The sequence below is a fragment of the Loxodonta africana genome, chromosome X (assembly GCF_030014295.1).
Source record: "Loxodonta africana isolate mLoxAfr1 chromosome X, mLoxAfr1.hap2, whole genome shotgun sequence".
NCBI lineage: Eukaryota > Metazoa > Chordata > Mammalia > Proboscidea > Elephantidae > Loxodonta > Loxodonta africana.
In genome coordinates, this window is record NC_087369.1 from 128153471 (window position 1) to 128180333 (window position 26863).

The following is a 26863-nucleotide window of genomic DNA, read 5'->3' on the forward strand; positions in this document are numbered from 1 at the left end:
CCAAGCGGCAGGAGTCTGTAGTTGAGCCGCCGCCTCCTCAACTCCCCCGTGGGGCTAGTCCATGGGGGGAGGGAGGATCCTCCAGGGAGCGCAGGAGGCTCAGGCGGCTAGATTGCGGGGCGGGCGACAGGCGGCAGACGCTGTGTGTTTACCAGCTCTCTCGCTAGTTCGCCACCTCAGCCGCGGCTCTGGGGCCCAGCCAGTCGCCTCCTTCTTTAAGATTCTGGTCACAGCAGGGGCTGGGTTTCTAAGGCAGGCGTAATCTTTCTCTTCCTACAGACTCCGCTGCCGCTACCGTCGGCGCTGGGCACAGCCAGGGGCAGCGCGCAAGCCGGAGAGGGTGCCGGTGCCGGGCAGCTGCCCAGCCCAGCTCCGGGAGAGGCCCCGACAGTAAGTACCACGCTCGCCGGCAGCCAGGGCTGGGCTCGCCTGGGACATGTCAGAAAGCGGGGCGTCGGGCACTTGAGGCAGGGGTCCGGGGTGGGGGAGGGCTTGTCAGCTGAGTGCTAGGCACCTCATCGGCCCCTCCAAGTGACTTGTGGCGGTGCTCTGCTTGGGCCCCCTCTTCCTGGGTGCGCGCCCGCTCAGCACCCGCAGTCCCTGGACTGGAGTTGGCGCGCTGGGAGCCGACATCCCCTCCCCCCATCCTCTCCCCTCCCCCCACCTGCACCTTTACCTCCACCCCAAGTCCCGAGGGCTTCGTCCAGGCCACCGGACAGCCCATGACGCCCCTTGCAGCGCTGCCTACGAGGAAATTGGAAGGCAAGATGCGTGGGGCTGAGGGTTTGTTTGGTTGCCTGTGGAAAGTGGCGGTGGTAGCGGTAAGTTTTCAGCTGGGGAGAACTGTGGAAGCTGGGAGAGAGGAAGAAGAGAAGGAGTGAGCAGCTGAGAGGGCAGCCACCGCTGGGCCAGGGCAGGGCGCCCCCTCCAGGTGTTGGGACCCGCCCTCGCCCTCGCTCTGCCCTGAAGCTCCACCCCCTGGGGGGGCTGCGTCAGAAGTGCAGTGGGCTTTGAGCTTGCACCCCCCGCCCACAGCGTCTCTGCTGCCCCAGGGCGGGGCACTCTGGCTGGCTTACCCTCTCATGGCCTTCCCTGGGGTGCGAAGCCTCAGAGTTCTGGAAGCTCCTGTGGGGCTGAGAAACAAGACCACCATACGAAAAAAAGAGGTGGCGCATTAATTGTAGAAACCTTGGCAAGTGGGAATATACTGGCACATCCCGGTCATTTTCTTTGCTTGGGCTGTGTAAGATTCAGGGGTTCTGAGATCACAAAGGCGAGTTTATCCTAAGTCACTTAGTCCCCTTCTCAGAGAAGACCCAGATCTCCCTCTGCTCCTCTGTTCTCAGCGGCTCACCTTACCGAGAGTACTGATGATCATAACCAGACCACTGCCGTCATAGTAGCTACTATTACTATGTGCCAAGCAGTGTGCTAAGCTCTTTATGTAATAATAAGAATTATTGCCCAATAATAACAGTAGCTGGCATTCACTCAGAGCTTTCTGTGTGCCAGGCACAGTTCTAAGTGTTTTGCATACTTTGTCTTATTTAATCTTTAGAACAACCCTCTGAGGTAAATACTAATATCCTCATTTTACAGATGAGGAAATAGAGGCGCAGAAAGGTCGACAGGCCCAAGGTCCCACAGCTAGTGAGAGGCAGAGCTGGATTTCAATCCAGTCTTACTTCAGCATCCCCATTCTTAACCACTACAAATATGATGAATTGGCTTTTACCCCTCTCAGTACCCCCAGCCAGTTACCCAGAGCATTGTCCTGTCCCCTCCATTTCCCAGCCTGCAGTTACACTAAGGAAGGGATTATACAGGTTGGTGAAGAAAGGGCTTCCTAGAGAAGGTGGAGTGTTCTGCATGGATTTGGGTTTTGTTGTTACACTAAGTGCCGTGCCTGTAACATCAATAAGTTGTTCTGCTTTATAAGTTTTATTAATTAGACAACTGCCTGGTCTGCTGACTTGGAGTTGTTAATCCGATGTTATGGCTCTATCTGAGTAGCTGGGCTAGGAATTATTTTCTACAAAGTTTTTAGAGCCTTAGTTGCAATGCCGGATAAGGCCATCTTCCCACCTGTCGGGGAGGGGCGCTCAGTCTCTACCTGAATAGTGTTAACGCTGTGCCTGTTGATATTCAGTCCCCTCCCCGAACATTGCCCCTGTGAGCTGAAATACAGGGAATGTGGCCAGGACCCAAGGGGTTCTTCCTGTGTCTACATCTCGCCCTGAGGCTGAGTTGTTTGTGACTTCCCACCATTGGCTGTTGCCCATTCTTAGATCTAGCTGCACACAGACCTCTTCAGTGTGGCCATACCGGGGTGTGTGAACTTTGTGGCTTTGGTCTCCAGTTACTATGGCTCTTTCTCAGTGCATCTAGGGGAGGTCCACCCTTCCTGCCTCCTGTGAGAGGGGGGCCTTCCATATATAGCTTTAGTGGTTCATAAGATCCTTGGCTGATAACCCTAGTGCTGGGCTGTGTCTCTGGTTGTCTCTACGGCCTCTTCTGAATACATTGAGTCATTTCATAAGAAAGGGGTCAATGGGTAACATCCTCTGCCCTCATTTCTGCAACCAGGAATTAAAACTGCCTTTCACTTTTGTCTGAATTTGTTCTATGATTTCTTCTTCTAGTTGCAGTGCCTTAAACACCTTAAATACCTAGATTTCACTCTTCACCAAATCGTATTATTTGTGTGCTGTCATGTTTGCCATTCCATTTCTAGAATGCCCTTCTCTGCCTTGCCTATCTGCTGGACTCCTACTTACCTTCACGACTCAGTTCGAGGGTCTGCTAGGAGTCACCAGGCAGGGGAAGGTAGCCTCCTCCAAGCTCCCATAGCATCCTCTGCTGCCCCTTGTGGTGCCAGATGACACATGGTTTTGTATGTCTGTTTACATACCTGTCCCCCACCTTAGAAGGAGCGCTGGTGGTACAAATGGTTAAGTATTCTGCTGCTAACCCAAAGGTTAGTGATTCGAATTCACCCAGCTGTTACAGGAGAAAGACGTGGTGATCTGTTTCTATTAAGATCAGAGCCAAGAAAACCCTATGGGGGAGTCCTACTCTTGTCACATGGGGTTGCTATGAGTCAAAAAGGCACCCAACTCCAGTCAACTAGACCCCCACTTTAGACAGCAACCTCCCGGAGGAGAGAGACTGGGACTTACTTATTTCTGTGTCACCGGTACCCAGCACCATGCCTGGCACATAGTGGGTGCTCAGGAAATTTTTGTTGACTATACGGATGAATAAATGAATGCTATCTAAAAGCTGCTGGACAGAGCCCTTGATTCACAACAAGGGACTCTGCTATTATTTCCGTTATAAGAAGGGAAATGAGAGCAGAATTCACATTTATCAACAACAGAGAGTCCCAGCTCTGTGGATTTTTAATCACTGAAAAAATGGAAATATGTGATAATGCTGAAACTCAAATGTTTGGGGAAGGGCTCTCCTGGTTAATAGAATGTTCTGGTAACTGAGGGTTAGGGAAAAAGAAAAAGTATATACACATTTTTTTCCCTTACCCTTTTTTGTTCTTTCTAAAATGCCTGGGTCTGCTTTTCTGCCTTAGTGAATCTAGTCTGGGGTCCATTATCAAATTGTGCCCACAAGAAGGAGCCTGCAAGGTCTTGGTATTCCCTAGGGTTCTGGTTGCAGTGTAGGATATAATCTCCTCATTCCCCACTTCCCTGCTTCCTCCAAAGACAAAGACAAGCCTACAAACCCTTTGAGGTTTACAGTTTTACTGCCACTCACCTCTAGGACACAGACAGGGGCTTCACAACAAACAGCATGGGGGAATTGTGTAGTGTTTGAGTGCTAACTCGTGCCTTCTGTGATAGTAACTCAGCATGCGCTCTTGCCCTTGGCTTTTATTCTTATGTGGAGGCTTCCCAGCCTCCCTCTCCCTTTTCTGACCCCAGCTTAGGAAAGACCTTATTATCCTTCCTTCCTCTCAGCAGGAAGCTGCAATTAGGCAGAATGAAAGGTGCCCTATTGCCCTGAGGCTGCAGTTGGCATCTCTGGACACCTCCTGACTGGGTGATAGGAGTTAACCAGGCCTCTGCTCACATACCCTTTTCTGTCCAGTTGTTCCTTGGCCTCATTTCTGCTCTGCCTCTACTCTGTACTCCTGGATGGAGAGCTTGAAGATGGTGGACAGGGAGGAAACCTGGGCTGTGGGGGGTGGAGGTGTCCTCCTGTTAGTTCCCTCACAAGAGGTCAGCCTGGTTCCTGCTTGATATAGCGTATGAGCTTCAGCTACGACCTGCATCATCTCACACAAGGCTGGAGTAGGCCAGAGGGACATCTAGGCAAAGCAGTGGGATGGATGGACCTTTTTCTGCTCAGCTATGACTAGACTGAAAACCCTGGTGGTGTAGTGGTTAAGTTGTATGGCTGCTAACCAAAGGGTCGGCAGTTTGAATCTGCCAGGTGTTCCTTGGAAACTCTATGGGGCAGTTCTACTCTGTCCTATAGGGTCACTATGAGTTGGAATCAACTCGATAGCACTGGGTGTGTTTTTTTTTTTTTTGGTTTATGACTAGACTTACAAGCCCTGGTGGTGCAGTGGTTAAGAGCTCGGCTGCTAACCAAAAGTCGGCGGTTCGAACCCACCAGCCACTCCACAGGAGAAAGATGTGGCAGTCTGCTTCTGTAAAGATTACAGCCTTGAAAACTGTTATGGATTGTATTGTGTCCCTCCAAAATGTGTATCAACTTGGGTAGGCCGTGATTCCCAGTATTGTCTACCATTTTGTCATCTGATAGGATTACCTTATGTGTTGTGAATCCTAACCTCTATGATGTAATGAGGCAGGATTAGAGGCAGTTATGTTAATGAGGCAGGACTCAATCTACAGGATTAGGTTGTATTGAATCAATCTCTTTTGAGATATAAAAGAGAGAATCAAGCAAAGAGGAGGGGACCTCATACTACCAAGAAAGAAACACCAGGAGCAAAGTGCATCCTTTGGACCTGGGGTCACTGTGCTGAGAAGCCCCTAGACCAGGGGAAGATTGATGATAAGGACCTTCCCCCACAGCCAAGAGAGAGAGAAAGCCTCCTCCTAGAGCTGGTGCCCTGAATTCAGACTTCTAGCTTCCTAGACTGTACGAGAATAAATTTCGCTTTGTTAAAGCCATCCACTTGTGGTATTTCTATTATAGCAGCACTAGATAACTAAGACAAGAACTCTATGAGGCAGTTCTACTCTCTCCTATAGGGTCACTATGAGTCGGAATTGACTAGACAGCAACAGGTTTGGTTTTTTGTTTTTGTTTTTTTTTTTTTTTGGTTTTATGACTAGACTGGTTAGCCTCTTTCCTCACAAGCTCCCTTGAGGAGAGGACCTTGTAGCCCAGCAGAGCCAGACAAGAGAGAGGGAGTGAGGGAGAGGCCTACTCACTGTCTACTCAGGGTGTACTACAGCTTCTTGCTTCCCAGCTAACCTCTCTCCAGCAACCTCCCACCACCACTTAGGCTGTGGTCTTCATGCCTCCTACTACATATTCCCTGCTCACTTCTGTCTCTGGGCCTGTCCTGGGTGCTTTCTCCACCTCTCTCTGCTTATCCAAATTCTGGTCCTTCCTGCAATACCCAGCTGCAGTCCTCCTCTGGAAAGCCTTCCCCTGCTGCTTCTGGAAATCAGCAGAGGGTGGACAAGGATTGAAGTAAATACCTTTCAAGGTCCCTGCCAACTGAGATTCTCTGGCTGTTTGACCAGAGTCAGGGATTGGGCACAGCCAAGGCTAATGGGCCAGGCCATTGAAGCCTATCAACCTCACAGAGAGGAGGGAACAGGCACAGCCATCCAGCTGACTAGGCCCTCATTTGGCTTCAGGAGGCTTTGCTCAGAACCCTGTACAGCCGGCGCCTGCCAAGCAGCCCCCAGAGGGGCGCTATCTGAGTCCTGGGTCTTTGGCTGCTGGAGGCAGCTACTTGTTGGTAAGTTCCCAGAAGCTCCTGCTGACACCTGCTCCCCCTTCAGCCTCCAAGCTTTGCTTACAGTTCAGCACTTGGCAGACTGGAGGCTGGGATCCAAGAGGAGAGAGAGGTCTGGGTGGCCAGGGACCCTCTCCTGGCTTAGCACTCTGTGAGAACTCCACGGCCCAGCCTGGCCTCAGAGAGATGTGTTCACTGAGGGGAAGAATTCAGGCCTGCTGCTCCCTTCCCTGCCAAATCCACTTTTCCCATTATGACCATTCCCTCCCACCTTCTGGAATTCTCTCCCCTTCCTATTTTCTCATCTCAATCTCATTCTCTCGCACAAGAAAAATAACAGCCTCTGGTGGCTGGCAAATTGACCTAAGTCAAGAAGGTACCCTGGGTCTCTCCTTCGAGCTGTTTTGATTTGCCCTAGGCTGCCACATCCCCATCTGTGAAACAGGGAGAGTGCGGTCATGCTGTCAGTATGGCATGATAGTAGTCCCTATGTTATGGACTGAATTGTGTCCTCTCAAAATATGTGTTGTAAATCCTAAACTCTATGCCTGTGGTTGAGCCCTAGTGGTGCAGTGGTTAAGAGCTACGGCTGCTAACCAAAAGGTTGGCAGTTCCAATCCACCAGCCACTCCTTGGAAACCCTATGGGGCAGTTCTACTCTGCTATGAGACTCCATGGCAATGGATTTTGGTATGCCTGTGGTTATAATCCTTTTGGGAATGGGTTATCTTTGTTATGTCAATGAGGCAGGATTAGTGCAGGGTGTGTCTTGAGTCAATCTCTTACAAGATATAAAAGAGATCAAACAAGAAAGTGAGAGAAGCGGAGATGGGGTGTGAGAGATGCCAAACCATATGAAGATTGCCCAGGAGCAGAAGCTCAAGGAGTCAAGGACCTTCCTCCAGAGCTGAGAGAGAGAGAAAGCCCACCCCTAGAGCTGGCACCCTGAATTCAGATTTCTAGCTTCCTAAACTGTGAGAAAATAAATTTCTATTTGTTAAAGCCATCCTCTTGGGGTATTTCTGTTACAGCAGCACTAGAGCTTGATCACCAGAAGTCCTATACCAGAAGGCTGTTATTACCATGTGGCCTTTTAGCAGCACTAGGGGGCAATTTCAGGACATTTACAGAACAGGTGAGGAACTGGAGAGGGCCTCCAAAAATCTAAAGCAAAGGTCCTTGAGTGGCACAAACTGTTTGCGCTTGGCTTGTAACCAAAAGGTTGGCAGTTCGAACCCACCCAGTGGCAACATGGAAGAAACAGGCCTAGCGATTTACTTCCATAAAGATTATAGCCAAGAAAACCCTGTGGAGAAGTTCTACCCTGTAACACATGGGCCTTCTCCTAAGTCACAAATCAACAACAAAAACAAAATCAACAACAAAAAGCTAAAGCAAACCAAAGTTGGTGGCACAGCTTCTCTGTACTGCTTGCGTTCCCCCAAGCCTTTTCTTTCTCCTTTGCTGACTCCTAGGCCCGACTCTTAGCTCTTCTCTTCTGCCTTGTTTCTCAGCCTTTCCTCCCCTCTCCTTCTTGGCTCTGTCTGGCCCCCTTTCCTGTGCAGCTGTCTTCCCCCCTTGCTTGTCTTTTCCTTCATTCCTCCTCTTTCCACCTCTGGCTCAGTCAGTCCCTGTCTCTGCCTTCTTCAGAAACACTTGGTGTGGTACATGAAGGGTGGGGGCTGGGGTGCCCAGAGCTCTTCAGAGTTACAAGATAACTCCTTCAAGCTCCCATGAATATTTCATTGCTCCAGTTTCCCCTTACTGCCTCTGCCAGTGACAGGTGAGTGGGGGCTAAAATGTGAGGATCTCCCCACTAACTTCACCACAGATCAGTGGCAGCAGCTTCAGACCTTGTGGCCCATAGTGCCATATGGCATCAACCTCACATCTGGCACAGTCCTTGCATCTGTCACTGGGCTGGCAGCCCCAGCAGGGAGGGTTTAGGAACGTGTCTGGGCCTATTAGACAACATGTCTGAGTCTATTGGATGTGTAGCCCTTGAGGGGAGAAGTAGAAAGGGGAAGGGTGGCTGCCAAAAGTGTCCTCTGCAGCATCTTCTCAGAAGTATTATGGGGTTGGTCTTTCATGAGGTGACTCTAGGCTCCCAGGTATTTGTGGAAGGACAGATGGTCTTGACCTCTCTGCCTGCTCCCCTGTGACCTACTAGAACAGACTGACAGGTGTCTCCATTCCAGCCTACTGGGAAAAACAACTGTTCAGACAAGCAGAAAAAGAATCCAGACAATAGCAGGTTTTCCAGAAGATTCCTCTCCAAGCTCAGCTGAGGAGGAAGTTGCAGGGCCATGAAGGCCTGGAAAGGAAAGAAGGAAGCTGCCCCAGTAAAGTAACCAGAGACTCTCAGGAGTGGGAAGGACTATCCAAAGTCATTCTTGTCTACCCCTCTGCCTCTTGCCATTCTTAAAGGATAATTGTCCTTTCGAGAAAAATTCCTTCCCTGAAAAGGAATAGCTATTGGATTCCCCACGCTCAAACCCCAGCCACACTTTCTCTCATTTCTTCTTAGATTGTAGCCCTCCTTATACTCTTCCCTGGACTCTATTCTTTCCTCACTTTTCTCTTTGACCAGAGACATTGGGAGGTTTCTCCCATGGAATAGGCATCTATTCCAGAAACCTGTTTTTCACAGGCTGAGACAGAACCAGTAGGTATTTGATAATGAATTGCATGGAATGGCCAAATGATTCTAATCCATGTTGCTCAGTATCATTCATGCATTCATTCATTTAGATAATATTTATTAATTACTTTTTAATTTATTAAAGTACCTACTATGGGCCAGGTACCATACTTGGTGTTGGGGATACAGTGTTGAACAAAAGACAAAGGGTCCCTACCCTTATGGGGTTTACAGGCAAATAATTACATGAATCACAAATAAACCAAAAACCAAACCCAGTGCCATCGAGTTGATTCCGACTCATAGTGATTCACAAATAATCACATCTAATTACAAATTACGATGAGTCTCATGAAGGAAACAAACAGGTTGCAGTAACAGAGAATAGCCAGGGCATAACAGGGAAGGTCTCTGTGAGGAGGTGATATTTAAGTGGATACCTGAAGGATTGAAGAAGAGCCACGTGAAGAATGCAGAAAGAGGTTTTCAGAAAAAAAGGAATACCACGTGGGAAGGCCTTGAGGTGGCAAAGAACTTGGTTGTTCAGAGACTGAAAGGAGGCCAGTGGGTCATGACTGTAATAGGCAAGAGTAAGACTAGCATAAGAGGGGTTTGGTAAGGAAGGTGAGAGCAGATCACACAGGTCCTCATAGGCCATGGAAAGCAGTTTGGATATTCTTCACTTTCAGTAGGAAATGTCTGAAGGCTTGTAAAGCAGGAGAGTGACAGGATCTGATTTGGACTTTGGCAATATCTGTAGATACCAGACTGGAAGGGGGCAACACCAATGGATACAGGGAGACCAGTAAGGAGATGCTGCAGCAGTCTAGAGGAGAGTTGATGGTGGCTTGAACTGGGTGATAATAGTGAAGATGGAGAGAGTTGGTCAGATTCTGGGTGTGTTTTGAAGGAACAGCTGATGATACTGAGGGATTCGATGTAAAGGGAGAGGCAGGAATCAAGAATGACTCTCAGGTTTCTGGCTTGAGTAATTGAAGAGATAATGGTGCCATGTACTGAGATGAGGAAGAATGAAGGAAGCCTAGGCTTGAGGGGGAAACAAATCAAGAGTATAATTTTGGACATGTTAGGTTTGAGATTCCTGTGAGACATAAAAGTGGGGATGTCAGAGTAGGTGGTTAGAATATATAAGTTCGGGAGTTCACCAAAGAGGAGCAGATTTGGGAATTATCTGCATATAAACCAGTTACTTTGGGGTCGATTCTGATTCATGGCAACCCCACGTGTACTTGAGTAGAACTGTGCTCTATAGGGTTTTCAGTGACTGAGTTTTCAGAAGTAGATCACCAGGCCTTTCTTCCTCTGGTGACTGGCGAATTGACCTAAGTCAGGAAGGTACACTGGGTCTTTTCCTCATGCTGTTTTGATTTGCCCCAGGCTGCCACACCCCCATCTGTGAAATGGGGAGAGTGTGGTCATGCTGTCATTATGGCATAATAGCAGTCCCCATGTTATGGATTAAATTGTGTCCCCCAAAGATATGTGTGGTAAATTCTAACCTCTGTGCCTGTGGTAGAGCCCTGGAGGCTCAGTGGTTAAGAGCTACATCAAGGAGTGAGGTTTTGCAAAGAAGATACGACACAGGGAGAGGAAACAAGGAAGTTGAAGGTGTTTGCAAGAGAAAGATCATAATAATAGACCAGGGGTTCTAATCTGGACAAGAGACTTGAAGATAGGAAGGAGCTTGAAGGAAAGTAAGAAAGCGAATAATTAGGGGAAAGTGCTTAGGGAAGGGCCTCTCTTAAGAGGTGACAATTAAGCTGAGGTCTGAAGGATAAAGAGTCAGCCCCGCAAAGAATGAGGGAAGAGATTTCCAGGAAAAAGGAATACCAAGTAAGAACTGAATAGGTGATCGTGACATGTCCAATTATTACTGTAGTAGGAATCCCTGTAGAGGTAAGCTGCCAGGCTAGATGGTGTAGTAAACAGTGGGATATTGACGATGCAGATTTGGGAAGTGGTATGATATCTGATGGTGACCCAAAGTTTAGGTGTGATGATGGAGTTGAGTGATTAAGTGGAGGAAGCAGTTGTTGAAGGCCTCCTCACCACCATGTGGATGTAGAATTCACCAGTAGTGTTATCAAGAATTGAAGTGGACCTCTGTGAACAACTACCTCCTTTTCCATGAGACCAGAAGAGCTGAATGGTGCCTGGCTACCATTACTGAACATTTTGATCAAAGATTTTATAAAAGAATCCTGATGACAAGGTAGGAAATGTGGAATAGAATTTTAAATTCTCATGGACTCCAGACTTCCTGGAGCCATGAAGGGTAGATGAACCCTGAAACTATTGCCCTGAGATAATCTTTAAACCTTAAACCAAAAATATCCCCTGAAGCCCTCTTAAAATCAAACAGTAGTTTAGCTTAACTAGTAAAGAATGTCTTCCTTGAGGATTATGCTCTTTTAAGAACCATGTCTATGGGATCAAATTGCCAATAGCAACTAGAAAGATTAGACAGGAACCTTAGGGGGCACTGAGTTTATGTTAATGGGGGAGGAAGAACTCAGAAAAGGAGGATGTGAATGATCGCACAACTCAAAGAATGTAATCAGTGTCACTGAATCGTACATGTAGAAACTGTTGAATTGGTGTATGTTTTGCTGTGTATATTCTCAACAACAACAAAACAAAGTTTAAAAAAGAATTGGAGTGGAGGGGAAGATCACATGTGACTAGGAACTCAAGTCCTCAGTGAATGCGGGGACTGCCAGGAGGTCCATAAATAATAATGAGGAGGGAAAACAAGTGGCAGAAGTAGAGGTCAGGCATGTTCCTTAAAGGAACAGGCTTTTTGCAGACGGGAGCGGTGATAATGGCCTGGTGGCAACAGTGGTGAGCAAAGAGGACACCTTATCCCACCTCCAGGTCCTGAAGGACTTAAGAGTTGAGAGGAAGAAAAAACAAATTCCACTTAAAAGGGCTGGTGGGGAAATAGTGTCCTTAAGGAGTAACTAGGCTTCAATTGGAAAAGAAGGTTAAGGGTACTTTCAGAAAATTATATTGAAGACATACAGGAGTTTGCTGTTGACTGTGAATTCCAGAGGACACAGTTGGAGGGCTTGAAAGGGAGAGGAAGAGTGGGATTAAAATATGAACAAGACCACTATGGCAATGAGAGTCTGGGTTCTGAGGGATGACCAGAGTCCAAGAAGACTTGGACTTCTCTCTGGCGGTGACTGAGGTTAACAGCAATGTGAGGACTTATGGAATTGGTCCCAAGAGTGGACTTAGCGGCATGTAGGAAGTCAATTCTGGGGCTGGGGTCTCCAATATGTTACCTGGTGGTGTGGTGGCTTCAAGGGAGGCTGCTCTTACAGATAGCACCAGAGCGACCCTCAGTTTGCTTGAGGAAAAATAAGCTACTGAATATTCCCACTGAGTCTACCTCATTGCCTTCTGGGAAACTAGTCCACAAGTACTTGGCAAAAGTCAAGGAGGATGGACAAGTATCTCTGGAGTCAGTCAGGTGTAGGTTAAAATTGTGGCTCCACTACTTACTAGGTATATATCCTTGGGCAAGTTACTTCATCTCTCTTTCCAAATCTCAGTTTCCTTATCTGTAAAATGACAATAATACTCTCTAGATCATGGGGTTGTCAGGATGGAATGAGGTAATATGTGCACAGTGCCTGGAGCAAAGTTAAGTCCTCGATAAATGGCAGCTGAAATTATTGTTTTCTGCACTCACCTCTCTTTCAGCATCTTCTTCTTCTTACTCCCAAATGTCTCAAGTCCTCAGGCTGTTCTTTCGCTGACCAAACTCTTCAGTAGGCCCCAACAATGCTCCATCTTTCAGATTTTTCTCTCCTAGTCCCCAGTGCGACTTCGCCTGTCTTGTTTGGTATCCATTTAGAGCCCTCCTTATTCTCTCCTGGGGCAAATCTGCTTGAGCCAGTGAGTCCTTCGTTTGCATGAGTTTATGTATCCTTTCTCCAAGATAATATTTGTGTATTATTTAATTGGGGCCTTCAGTGCCATAAGCACCTCAGTTTTCCCACCAGATTTGGCTGTCCCATTGTCTTAGATTAGCGCTCTTTTAGATCGTTGCATTTCAAAGTGTGGTCAAGGACCAGCAGCATGGACACCACCCTGGCATTTGTTAGAATCTCAGACCTTATTCCAGAACTTACTGCCTTAGAACAATTTTAATAATATCCTGAGATGATTCAGATGCACATTAAAGTTTGAGCAGCACTACTCATGTAAGGAGGAGTTAGTGCTACCTTGAAGTAGCAGGTGAGGGCTCCTTTATAGGAAGAAGGGTTTGTGTCCCAGCTCCTTACAATAGGGCACCCAGAGATGCTAATTCAGAGCCTCAGGGATGGAGTCTCCATTCCTACCACCAAGAGAAGATGGCATCTCATGGGGCCTCAACTGCTCATCTGCCATGCTGGATCTCTGGAGCTTCCAGAAGAGTCAGGTTCCTTTTATTGGAATCAGAGGGCTAATTGGCCCCACATGGCTCCATATCCCTGCCAATTTCAAGGGAAGTGACAAGACTCCCTAAGGAGCCAACCAAATGTAAAGAAAAACGAGCCAAAGGCAAGGAGGGATGGAGACCTAAAAGCTGATGCCTGGAAGTTTAGCTGTTACATTTCTATCTTCCTGCCCAAAAGCACAGCGGGGGGAAGCATCAGCTTAGAGCCAATCCATCTTTTCCAAAGTTCACTTGCCATCTAGCCAGGCCCTGCCTAGCAACAGTTGTTAGCATGAGCTCGAGTTTCCAGTTCCTCTTTAGACAGTGATGGGGGGTGGGGGTGTTAGTTTAGCCCACAGAGGAATTGGGAGTCAGAGAGTCCAGAGAGATTCAGGTTGTCTGATAGTTTGGTCAGAGAAAGAGCTGCCTGGAAAATGAGGGAACAGAGTGCATTGTGTCTCTTAGAGGCAACGAGCTGGTGGGAGGAGGGCCTAGACCCTGTGAAGCAGGTGAAATTTATCTTTGGCTCCCTTTCTCTGCTCCTCTGGCCACCCCAAATAATGCAACCAGTAATATCACCACCTCTACATTTATGTGGTGTTTAACCTTCAAAGTGCCTCTATAGCCATGATCTCATTTCATTCTTCCAACAACCTCAAGTGAATGGGACCAGAGACAGGTTACTTGTGATGGGGGCCAAGCATCCAGACCAGGCCAGAATGTGGAAGGCTGCTGGGCAGAGGAGTGGGGCAGCCCTGCAAGGGAGACCCTGGAAAGTCAGAGGGGATGGGACACTGAGTGGGTGTAGGTGAGGGTGCGGGGATTGTGGGCTCTGTGTGTGAGTTTTGGCTCCAGCTGGTTTGCTTACGTGTTTAGCCTCTGTGGGCCTCCATTTCTTCATTTCCACCCTTGGAGACTGTGATGGAGGAGAACACTCACCTAGCCTATTTGGCAGGACAGTGAGAGGCTGTGAGGAGATAATGGATGTGAAAGCACTGTTTGTCAAATGAGGTAATGGATATAAAAATGAAAAGAATCACACTGTCAGGCCGAAGAAACAGGCAAGCCCTTTACCTGGCTCACTGAATAGAGAGGGCAAGACTGGAGCAGGGTGAGGGGGTATCTTTGGAGGCTTTGGGCAGGAAGGGGGGAGAACGAAAACATTTTGTGATTTGGTACAAACAATGGAATAAAGTAGGGGGTCCCAGAAACAAAGCTGGGGAGCATAGCTTTGGCTGCTTTATAATTTAGTTCAGGGTTGCCCTGTGTGAAGGGACCAGAAGCCAAACATCTTTCAAAGTCAAATTGGCCGTTTCCCCCCGGGAAGGCGGTCACGTGACTCATGGCCAGCTGAGCTCTTGTCATCCATCACTGCTTGCCTTCAGTGTCACTCCCAAGTCTCCAGGCACTTAGCAAATTTCAGAGGGACTGAACTGTAGACACTAAGAGATGCACAGCCAAGGAAGGAAGGAACAACTTCCATTTGAATTTTAAAATGGCCTTCTGGTCTATTAATGGAGGTGTTTCTCCCCTGACCAAGGATGGTTTGGAAGGCCCAGGCAGTGTGAGGAAAGGGCTGCTTGGAGAATTTGGGATGGGGGGGGGGATCTAGTTAGGGACAGTTAGTCCAATGCAGGGACAACCCAGGGTTGAATGTGCTCCAGTTACACCCGGAGACATATTTGTGCTGAGGGAGAAATAGTCTGCCCCCTCCCCATGGGAAGATGGGGGTCACCCATGGGCAGAGATTGGGTTCTTGTTTCTCTTCCCATTGCTGCCATTCCTGACCCTCCAGCACAATTTCCACCTCCTCCATGAAGCCTTTTCCAGCTCCTCCATCCTCCTTCTGAATATACAGTTGGTTAAGTGCTACGGCTGCTAACCAAAGGGTCGGCAGTTCAAATCCACCAGGCGCTCCTTGGAAACTCTGTGGGGCAGTTCTACTCTGTCCTATAGGGTCGTTATGAGTCGGAATCGACTGGACAGCACTGGGTGGGCTGGGTATTCTCAGGTACCCCTCTAATTATCTTGTTTAGAGTCCACTAGTCTTTTCACCCCAGCTAGACTGGAAACTCCTTGAAGGCAGAGATCTGTAGCTTCTCTTGTGTCCCCAGAAGCTTTGGACTCTCTGACTGACAGTAAAAAAAAAAAAAAAAAAAAAAACTCAATAAATACTTGTTGATTGAGTAACATCAGTTAAAGAAGAAAAGCGAAACACTTGTATCACAAAAGGCTCTTTGTTAGTTGGTTCCTCTGGCTCAGGAGTATCCATTTTCATCAGTACTAGCAAGTGCCTCAAGGCCCAGTGGGTACCGAAGTGTCCCCAGCTTCAGAAAAATAAAGAGATGGCAAAGCTGAGGCTGCTGTGGCCAGGGGCCCTGAGTAAGGACAGTGGAGAGAGCATGGCCATGGCATGCCTACATCTTCCTGCCAGTGTCCCTATTCCCCGTGCCACAGGCTGTGCAGACCCACGGGCTGTCATCCTGCCCTGGCTGGAGCCCATGTCAGAAATGAGCTGGTGTCATCCCAAGAAGAGGCACTTTAGAGCTGATGAGGTTGGATAACAGGAGGCAAAGGGCTCAATTCAGAAGCAGCCCCTGGGGTGAGGCAGGAAGGCAGCTGCAAGATGTTCTCTGGCTCTCTTCAAGGCTGAGCTTCTGCCACCAGGAGCAGAAATGAGAGAAGCACGAACGAGCCACATTCCGGCTTTCTGTTGAAAGGTGACTATTAGTCTTACTAGAGCAGGAGGGAATGATCCAGTTTCTGAAGTCACCTTCAGGGGACTTGACCTCATCCTAGCAGCCCCTTCCACCTCCCTAAGGGGCGATAGAAAGATTCTAGGCCAGCTTGGGGACAGCCAGAGTTCATGTGGCTGGATTCAAACCAGCCATGTACTGTCTTCCTTCCCAAGTTCTTGTATGATAGAGACAACTGCAGAGTTCTTTGCTGAGCTATGTATTTCTCTTTTAACAGTTACTGTAAATCTGCTCCCCCTCCCCCGTTAATAGTCCTAAAGCTCCTGTCTAGTTACTGAATTTGTGCCCCGATAAACAACCTAATTACTTGAAACCATTTGCTACTGAAGAATTTGGTATTCTTAGCTAGTCAACCATTGCCTCACTCTCATAGTGTCAAAACCTCCTACTTCTTCTATTAGCTGTATATACTATTTGATTCATTAGCTCCCTTCCCTCGGTATCTTTTTCTGAAGGGCCCTGCCTAGAGCCCTAATTTTAGAGAATGCACATATCGAGGCTAGAGAACTTAACCCCATCTATTAGGCCTGAAGGAACTGCAATGATGCAGTGGTTAAGTGCTCAGCTGCTAACCAAAGGGTTACCAAAGATGTTGCATTCTGCTTCCGTAAAGATTTACAGCCTTAGAAACCCAGTGGAGCTGTTCTACTCTGTCCTATAGGGTTGCTATGAGTTGGAATTGACTCCAACACAATGGGTTTTGGCTTATTAGGCCTGAAAGCCTGGGAATAGAGTAGTGCCAAATCAGGGAACTAAGGCTCTGGGTCACTTGGCTCTGGCCCCCTCTCTTCCACCACTACCTGCCTTGCCCTTTCGCAGGGCCATTCATTCTCCTTTTTACCTCCTTCCCTGCCCCTGGCACCCAGGACCCTCACAACCCCCAATGCCTCTCCACCCTCATTCCTCAGGGCTCTTCGTTTGAATACTGCACTCAGGCTCATCCTTGCCTGCGATATGCCTTGCTCTGACCCTTGATATAGAATCTTTATAAAGTCCTTGTGTGATTTCTAAGCATTAGTAATTTTAGTTGTAGGCATCAGGAGAACGATTCTGTAATCTCTCCCAGGTGCTGGAACAGAGATTTATCTTCTCCCAGCTCATCTAGGTTCCAGATCTGCTGGCAGCCACAAGGAGCAGTACCCCTTCTTGCCCACAGAAGCCATTTTCCATTTGCTCCATTCACTGAAATAAGTTGGCATTATGTATAATTGTGTAAAGTAATGAATGGTCCTCAACATTAGCAAATATGCTTATTATATGCCATTTAAATAGCTTATTTTTATACATAACCATACTGGGTTTTTAAGAGATATTAAAGTTTAAAATTGCACAAGGACTTGATGAAGATCCTGCACATTCTGAATGACTTCACATTCCTTCCCCACCTACTTACCTATTTTGTGGTTTGCCCTGTCAAGGTTTGGCCTCACTTAGAGAGTTAATGTCCAATTCAGTGGGTGATAACAGTGAACCTTCAGAATAACACATTTGAAGTTAGGGTCCTTCTTAGAGTCCCAATATCTTAGAGGAAAGGACTGACTCTAACATCAAGCTCTGTAGCACCAGTTTCTTCTGTTGACCCTAGCCCTGAAAACAGTGGGCTTCTCCTTTCTAGACTCCTCTTTCTTCAATCTGAAAAATGAGGCAGTCATCGCCTCTGCAGGTTCCAGAGGATGTATGAAGCTAAGCGTGGGAACTCCTGGGTGTCACGGCCAGAACACTAATCTGTGTCCCTCCCAGGTGGTTCTGAGGCTTAGTTCCCTTTGTGTCTTGTTTTGCCCCCATCTTCCTTTTCCCCCAGTCATGTGATGCAGGAAGAGAGCACAAATGATATGGAATGTGAGCAGCTGCCAGCAGAGACACTACGACAAGTGACCATTCACCGATACCCTATATGTGGCTTTGGCTTCGTGGCTGGCAGTGAGAGGCCTGTGGTGGTGTGATCTGTGAGGCCAGGTAGGTGTCCCTCAGAGTGTCCCCCTAGCCCTGGCTCCTGTCCCCCAACATCCACTCTTTCCAAGGAGCAGAGCTCCCCAGTATACCCTAGACCACCAAAAACCCATTGCTATCTAGCCGATTCCAACTCATAGCAACCCATTGCCTAAAAATTCATGAAGAGTAGGTGCAGTCTCACCAACTAATAACTGGTGAAGGAGCATGGCCTTTTAAGACTGATAGATTTGAGGCTCTTTGGGAGCCTAGTCAGGATGTAGTTGATGGTTAGTAGGGTCTGGGTCTTCATAAAGCTTTCGTTTGCACAGAACATTCGTAGAAGGGCCACCATGTCTTGGATGAGAAAGTAGATACCTATTCAGTTCAACAAGTATTTATAGATTGCCTACTCTAAACCCAGAAATATTGTAGGGAAGTACAAAACACAGTTCCTGCCCTCAAGAATCTAACAATCAGGCTGTGGAAACTGTTACGTACTCATGAAACAGGTCAGCCACTGAAGACCAGAATCAAAATATAGACCATAGGTGCGATAGGAGGGGAAAAACCAAACCAAAACAAAACCCAGTGCCGTCGAGTCGATTCCGACTCATAGCGACCCTATAGGACAGAGTAGAGCTGCCCCATAGAGTTTCCAAGGAGCGCCTGGCAGATTCGAACTGCCGACCCTTTGGTTAGCAGCCGTAGCACTTAACCACTACACCACTAGGGTTTCCATAGGAGGGGAGAGGAGAAAAAAAAAATATCTAAATGTCAGAGTGGCAATACCGACAGCTACCATTGATTAAACACCTATTACATGCTGAAGAACTCGGCTGCTAACCGAAAGGTTGGCAATTTGAACCCACCAGCTGCTCCACGGGAGAAAGATGTGGCAGCCTGCTTCTATAAACATTACAGTCTAGAAAAGCCTATGGGGCAGTTCTACCCTGTCACATTGGGTCACTATGGGTGGGAATCGACTGGATGGCACACAACCACAACATGCTTTATATCACCTTGTTTAATCCTCACAGCCATGCCTGCAAGGTAAGTGACACAGCACTCCCATTTTACAGAGGAGGAAACTGAGGCATAGAGAACAAAAATGGCTTGCCCAAGGTCACGCAACTATGAAGCAGCAGAGCCAGGATTTGCACCTGGGCCTGCTGATGCCACATGGGGAATGTGGGGCTTGAATGGGACCATGTAGTATGGAACAAGTGAAAGCCCCCCCAAACTGTGAAATTGTGCCATCATGAATGAAATGGCAAAGAACCTAAGCACTGTTTTGTTCCAAATCTGCTAGGCATTGACAGAAAAGACAAACGGAAAGAAGCTTTCTTCCTGACTTGCTGGGCCTGAGGCTTTAGATGTTTACAGCAGTTTCTCGCTCAGTAAAGAGGAGCACTTGGAGTACAAACTGGTCTTACAGAAATTTGATGAATTTTGCAGTCCTCAAAGGAAAAGAAAAAGATTTTGTGAGCTCTGCAACTAGAGGGCACAGAGCAAAAAAAAAGAACAATTCAGTACAGGAGTTAGTGGCTGACCTAAGGCTCCGGAGTCAGTCATGCAGTTGGGCAAAATGTTTTTGAATCTCTGATCAGAAATCAAATTTGTCCTGGGAAAGGGGGACCAAAGAAAACTTAGTGAAGAACACCAGGAACTCCTGATTCAACTTCAAAGAAGGCAGTTAGAATTCCCAGGGCTGAAGGAAGCCCCCAGGCTTAGAAGGGAAGTTGTCGTCAGCTGCAAAAGGTAAGAGAATGAAGAGGAAGGAGTTGGAGGAGTAGAGAAGGAAAGTCACAGGTGAGCATCACAGAAAGCCATGGGCTGGCAGGCATAGCCTCATAAAAGACTTGGGCTGACCCACAGGGCTGCTGCTGGCCCAGGCGTCCCTGAATGCAGAGGACTCATTTGGTGCTGTAGCTGAAGCCGTAAGAAAAGACAGGAAGTATCCAATAGTGGAGCAGTTATGGTTGAGCATGCCAACAAGCCATTCCTGAAAGCAGTAGTAGATTGATGTTACCGCTGCCATCAAAGAGCCAGGGCCCCTTAGAAGGAAGGAAGGAAGGAAGAAAGGATAGCCTCCATCTAAAAGATTGGCATTTTCGGCAGAAGTAGATAAAATAAGTAAAATGAGTTAAAGAAATTGTCCCTTAGAGGATCTAAAAGGTGCCTTTTATTGTATTCTTACTAACATCAGGCACTGTTTTCAGTGCTGTACATCCATCATCTTATTTATCCTCCCAACATTTTTATGATGCGTAGGTACTATTATTTTTCCCATTTTACAGATGAAGAAAGAGACTCCAAGAGATGAAGTACCTTGCCCAAGATAACACAAGTAATGATTTGCACAGAATCTGGATTAGAGTCTAGGCCTATCTGGCTGCAAAGAATGTACTCTTAACCACCACACTATCCGGTCCTGAAGTCACTATGCTGTCAGACTTTGCCTATTGGGTTTAGAGCCATTCCAGCTCAGGTGGTGAATCCTACCCTCAGCACACAGGCCCCATACTTCAGAGCCATTGAGCTGTGCTCAAATGACATGCTTGCTTTGTATGTTAATGTTTTTGGAATTGGGGTGCATACTTCTTTGTAGAGCAAGTGAGCAATCGGATTTGTCCCTTTGAAGTGGACACAAAAAAAAGTCAAGGCTGGCTTCAGAGTGGGACATGTCACTAAATATTTCTTTTGGGTTTGAGTTAGGCTGGATCTGACTTCGTGTTCCTCCTGAGTCTCTGAAAAGCTTTTCTCCAAGAACTTTGCTAAACATTAGAGGCAGTACAGCCTTATTTGCACCTCTCTACAACCCATCCAAGAAGGTATGGTCCTCAGACAGTCTGCTTTCTTAACCTTGGCAGTAGAGATGGGAAGGCGAGAAAGCAAATTTCTAGCTGCCCGTGATTTAGGGTCTATGCCTTGCTCCTCTCATTTATTGGGGAATAGCTTCTCTCAGTGTTGAAAGAAAATAAATCACTTAGGTCTTTTAGTTCATCCCCCTGTCTCCAGGCAAGTGAATGCCTAAATCATTCCAGACAAGTGAGTATGAATAATATTCAAGTAAGATGATTCTTCAGCCTCCTCTTGTCACCTGTGCCACCTCCAGTAGTCTGGGAGTCATTCTTTGTACCTAAATAAATCCCTCCTAATAAAACAGAGGTCCATGTTCCTCTTTAGAACCCAGCCAGTGAAGTACTTATTAACCTTGTCTGAGTGCTAGGCCCAGTCTTGAACCTTTTACTGCCACACACCACTCCCAGCTAAAGGAGGTCCTCTCCATTCTCTTCCTTCATCCCTTTGCCCTCCATTTACCAAAAGTGGTGGCAGTAGACAGCTTGAATAGCATGCCCTACCACCACCACCACTCAGCCTGTGGGCTTGGCACTGTGACTCTTGCCCAGATCTGAGCTTTCCCAGCAGTAGCCTCTCTCTTCTCCTCTGCAGGAGGTCCCTCTGAGGACAAGCTCCTGGCTGGTGACCAGATTGTGGCTATTAACGAGGAGGACGGGAGTGAATCCCCCTGGGAGAGGTTCATAGACTCATCAGGTAATAGGGGCCTCTTGGGCCTTGGCAGGAGCTAAGCAGTACCCTGACCCCTGTTCCATCAGTGGTATAAGGCTACCATTGTCATACCTGCCCCCTATAGAGGAGCCCTTCTAGGCAGAGCAGCCCTAGCCAGGTCTACTGGCTTCCTAGAACTTCAGGGCTCAGCCAGTCAGGGTCACAAAGGACCCTCACACGCTCTGGTTGATCTTCTCCAGTAGTGTGAATATACACAAAGAACAGCCACCTGCTAGAGCTTCACCCTCACCTCTTTCCACCCAACTAATCCCCTCACTCAAGCCTCTTTGTTTTTGATTTACCACACAGTGGAACAGACCAAGTGACCAATGAAAATGTATGAGGAAGATATTGTTTCCTGTCCTACCCCCCCCCAAAAAAATACAAGGCAAGGAAAATCCCAATCCCTGGCCAGTGGGTTCTGCCGAAGGTGTTTGTTACTCCTTAGCGCCCTCCCAAGATGGAAGCAGGTGAGGGAAAGACGGGAGTATCAGGAGGACCACTACCATCTGTAAGTGGGGAATAATCGCATTGAGTTTTCCTATCCCTTACCCCTACACACCACACACACAAACCATGCACATCACATACCACACACACACACACACACGTAACACAAACACTTGTATGGATTTGTTGATGGGGAATGAGAAGACAGGTAGAAGGCTCTAAAGTCCTTGGGCTGACCTCAGTTTTAGAGACTTTGGCTATCTCCCCACAAATGGAACTTTGTGCCCCCTCTTTCTCTGCCTTGTGTAATCTGGCTCCATCTCTGCCTCCATCTCCTTCAACCCCTCTTGGTTTGGAGTATTTTCATCCCATTTATATTTCTTGGGCTCCCAAAGGTCCACCTGCCCTCAGAGCCCCTCTCCCTTCAAAGGCAGACTTAGCATTCTGTGTATGGAACAAAGTCCTATCACTAACTCAGGAGGGGTTTGGAATGCATCCTCCTGAAGGCTAGAGCAGGTCTTCCTTGACATGCTCCTCCTCCAGGTGAATATCTTGGAATGTGTCTAGTCCCTAACAACGTTTAGTTTGCCCCTTCTCCAAGTTCAGTTGTCCATTGCATTTCTCCACCCTTTACCACCACACCAATATGGGATGAGGGCTTTCAACCCCAGCAGGCCATGTTGGAGTCCTTTTAGCCTGACCCCTCAGAACTGTTTTGCTTCTAGTGGATTTCTTTGCACCCTAGAAAATGGCAGCTCAATTTTTTTAGGAAGTTCAGAGCTCCATCTGGGTCAGGAATCACTCTCTTTTGATAACCTCAGGGCCAGTAAGTTATTCATTCATTCAGTGAATATTTACTGAGTGTCTACTATGTATCAGGCACTGTTCTAAGCACTGAGGACATAGCAGTGAACAAGACAGACAAAAATCCCTGGCCCATTGGCATTTACATGCTTGTGGAAGGAGACACACCATAAGTGGTAAACATGATTTGTAAATAATTGTATACTGTATTGAAGTTCCTGAGTAATGTAAACAGTTAACATGCTGAGCTGCTAACAGAAAGGTTGGAAGTTCAAATCCACCCAGAGGCACCTCGGAAGAAAGGCCTGGCAATCTACTTCCAAAATATCCGAGCCATTGAAAACCCTGTGGAGTACAGTTCTACTCTGACATACATGGGGTCATCACAAGTCAGAATCAATGGAAACTGTTTTTTTTGTTTTTACAGTATATTAGAAGTTGATAAATGCTACTGAAGAACAGAAAGTACAGCAGGGCAAAGAGGATTAGGAGTGCAGGGGTGCAGAATGCAATTTTAAATAACACGGCTAGTGTCAGCTTTGTTTAGAAAACTTGTAGGATGTGCGGGTGCTGGAGAAAAAAGAGCACACAGGCATGCAAAGGCCCTAAGGCAAGAGTGTGTCTGGCATGTCTGAAGAAGCCAGTGTGGCTGGAGTGGAGGTAAAGAAGGGGAAGGATTGTAGGAGATAGGTCCAGATTATGTGGAGCCTTAAGCCACTGTGAAGACTTTGGCTTTATTCTAAATGAAATGGGGAGACATGACAGGGGCTGGAGCAGACCAGTCACCTAATCTGACTTACATTATGCCCCTTTCCTGTTCAAGATAAAGGTTTTTTTTTCCCCTAGTGTTTTCCTGGAACGCAACTCCTTACATCTCATGGGAGCTTCCCAGATCTGAGAGCTGATTTATCCCTGGTCTGTGCTTCACCAAAAATAGGAAATGTTCAAAGTTCTTGAGTAGGGGGCCTTGGCATTTCTTGAATACCCAGAATCAAGGGCATCTTGACTCTGCTTGTTGAATACCTTTGTTCTAATAAACATTTGAAAAGGGCCAAAAAGGGGAGAGGAAGCTGCTTCAAGGCAAACTATTTTCATTCCTTTAGTTCTGTTGAAGGATTGTGTATTCCTGGGAGAGAGTTTTTCATACCTCACAGCCTGTTTGATCATTGGCATAATGCTTGTCGGGAGAGTTTCAAATTCTTCACCCTTTTGAATATTTGCTATCTGGGGAGTCTTGGCTTCCATCTGTTGCTCCCTGGCTCTCACTTTTTGGTCCTTCAATTAAAACAAATCTGCTAAGTATGAGTCATGATGACCAAATGACCTCCTTTGGGTTTCTCCTTTGAATTTCTCTTCTTGCTTAAATACCAAATTACCAGTAATCATCATACATGGTTCCCAGGACTCCCTGAAAGTATGTCCTTTGAGTTCCATAATTCAGACCTTTAGTTTTCCTTGAGAATATTCTAGCCTTCAAATAAAATTGCTCCTAAGGTTTGGGGATTTCTACAGAGAGAATTGTAAGAAGGAATATAAAAAGAAGACCTGAAAAATAACAACCCCAGAGGTAATGGCAATACCGTCTTCAGGTGCCTGTGTGAACCTATCTGGATGGCTTATGTTGGCCTCCACAAGTGATGGGAGTTGAGGCATTCATACAGATACTCATATTGCCCTCTCTCCTAGTCCGTATAGGTGAATGCAGCCCATGGGAAAATCCTGTTGTTGCTTCTTGTGCTAGATGAATACCTAGTGCGTGATACACTACTCTTCTGTTCCCTGTTTTCTCTGTAGGAGTGCTAAGGAACTCATCGTTCTTACAGTTCTGCATACTCATCAGGTAAGTGAGCCTCTTTTCCATCTGCTCTTCCTCCTGACTGAGAAGAGATGACCCCATATTGGAAAGAGATAGTGATGGGAGAGCAGGGAGCAGAGACTAGGACCAACATCTTGGGAGTCAAGGATTTAGAGGGGAACTTAAAGAATACCTTCTGGACATAATGTCTGCTCTCACATCCAAGACTTCAGGATTTTGAAGGGCTTTACAGTAGGCAGTTCTGCCCTGTACCCTCTGCTTTACCCTACTTACACTGCCCACTGCCTCAGTTCCAGACTTATTTTCCACCTCTTTTTTTCAAAATTTACTTGCACAGGGTCCACCTCCCGTAAAGTCTCGGCAGGTGGTGGGTGCTAATCTTATTTATTCATTCATACAAGTATTTACTAAATGACCTTCAATGTATGAGACAGTGTAACGTGGGGAATTTAGTATAAAGTTGCTAGGGGAGGTACAATTGGACAAAAGGGTTAATCTTTGTCCTAGTTCTGTCACTAACTGGCTGTGTGACCTTGGGTAAGTCACTTTCCTTTTCTGAGCCTCAGCTTCCTCATCTTTAAGGAGTTTAGACTAGAACAGTATTTCCCAAACTTGCCTGATCATAACAGTCACCAGGACTACTTATTAAAAATAACAATTCCCAGGCCTCTGTCCTCAAGAGGTGGATTCAGAAGGCCCAGTATCCATTACTAGGTTACATCCTTATAGCAATCTTAACTCACGTGCCCAAACCTAGGTGCAAAACTTCATGTGCAAAACTCAGAGCCCCTTCTCCACCTCCAACTCAGCTGTCCCTTCCCAGTGTCCCCAGCACTCCCTTGCACCACAGCACTGATGCCCCATCCCTACCCCTATCCCATAGCCTCAGGGGAGGTCACATCTGGTAGGGGTGGGGCATATGAAATCAGGGGAGACTTCACGGAAGAGGCTGCACCAGAGTTGGACCTTCAGGAATGGGGTAGAATTTCCCAGGAAGAGACAGAGGAAAAGAATGCCTTGAGAGAGAGAGAGAATGTTTATGTCCAAAGCCAGGAATGGTGCAGAGGTGCAAAGCATGGGCTCATGAGTCAGCAGGATGGGAGTTCAAATCAAGCTCTGGTACTAATTACCTCACCCCATGGCTTCCAAGCCCTCTTCTGTGTTAGTGTGAGCAACACACATACACGTGCTCCCTGGCAGATATGCTTTTTTTTTTTTAATACTTTGGTTTTGAGAATATACACAGCAGAACATATACCAATTCAGCCTTTTCTACATGTACAACTCAGTGACAATGATTACACTCTCCCAGTTATACAACCATTCTCACCCCTGGACTCTTGTCATGAAAATGGCAACCGGTTTTCAAAAAAAAAAACATGCTTGCTGTCTGGTTAGAATTCACTGCTCTGATCAGAGATCTGTTGTGGGCTGCTTTGTTAATCAAGTCTCTATTCAAATGTCACCTTGTAGAAGCCTTCCCTGACTACCCTTTCTAAGGTAGAATCTACCTATCACTACCTCCTCATACTGCTTAGTTTTTCTTCAGAGCTAAAATATTTTATATATATATATATATATTTAGCTTTTTATTTTGAAATAATTATAGAATAATAAGGAAGTTGCAAAGAGTACAGTATAATATAAAAACCAGGAAATTGACATCGATATAATGTGTGCATATAGTTCAATGTCAGTTTACCACATGTGTGGGTTCATGTATCCACCATCACAGCAAGATACTGAACAGTTTTATCACAACAGGGATCCTTCATGTTGCCCTTTTATAACCCTACCCAATTCCCTCCCTTCATCCCACTCCTAATCCCTGGCAACCACTAATCTGTTTTCCATTTCTGTAATTTTGGCATTTGAAGAATATTATATAAATGGAATAATACAGTAGGTAATCTTTGGGGATTAGCTCTTTTCATCCATCGTAATGCCCTCGAGATTCATCCAAGTTGTTTCATGTCCAATTTGTCCCTTTTCATTGTCGAATAGTATTCCGTGGTATGCATGTACCCCAGTTTAACAATTCATCCATTGAAGGACATCTGGGTTATTTCCAGTTTGGGGCTATTACAAATAAAGCTGCTATGAATATTCACGTACAGGCTTTTTGTGTGAACTTAAGTTTTCATTTCTATGGCGTAAATGCCCAAGGTGTATGATTGCTAGGTTGGAAGGTAAATGTTTCGTTTTTTTAAGGAACTGCTAAACTGTTTTCCAGAGTGGCTGTACCATTTTATATTCCCACGAAAGATGATACATATAAAATCCCTGGGTGGCACAAATGGTTGGCACTCAACCACTAACCTAAGGTTTAAAGGTAAATGTTGGTCTATTGGAAACTCTGCTGGCATAGTGGTTAAGTACTACAGCTGCTAACTAAAAGGCCGGCAGTTCAATTCCACCAGGTGCTCCTTGGAAACTCTATGGGGCAGTTCTACTCTGACCTAAAGGGTCACTATGAGTCAGAATTGAC

At 46.7% G+C, this 26863-nt stretch overlaps 1 protein-coding gene across 1 annotated transcript in view; it reads left to right on the forward strand.

Annotated features, from left to right (window-relative positions):
* The first annotated feature begins 271 nt into the window (after positions 1-271).
* Positions 272-26863, forward strand: part of FRMPD3 (FERM and PDZ domain containing 3) — a 93544-nt gene continuing 66952 nt past the window's right edge. Inside the window, 4 exon segments of the mRNA XM_064278661.1 lie at positions 272-390; positions 17605-17759; positions 21189-21282; positions 24345-24399. Of these exon segments, the coding sequence (XP_064134731.1) occupies positions 17612-17759; positions 21189-21282; positions 24345-24399 (297 nt within the window). The 5' untranslated portion in view covers positions 272-390; positions 17605-17611.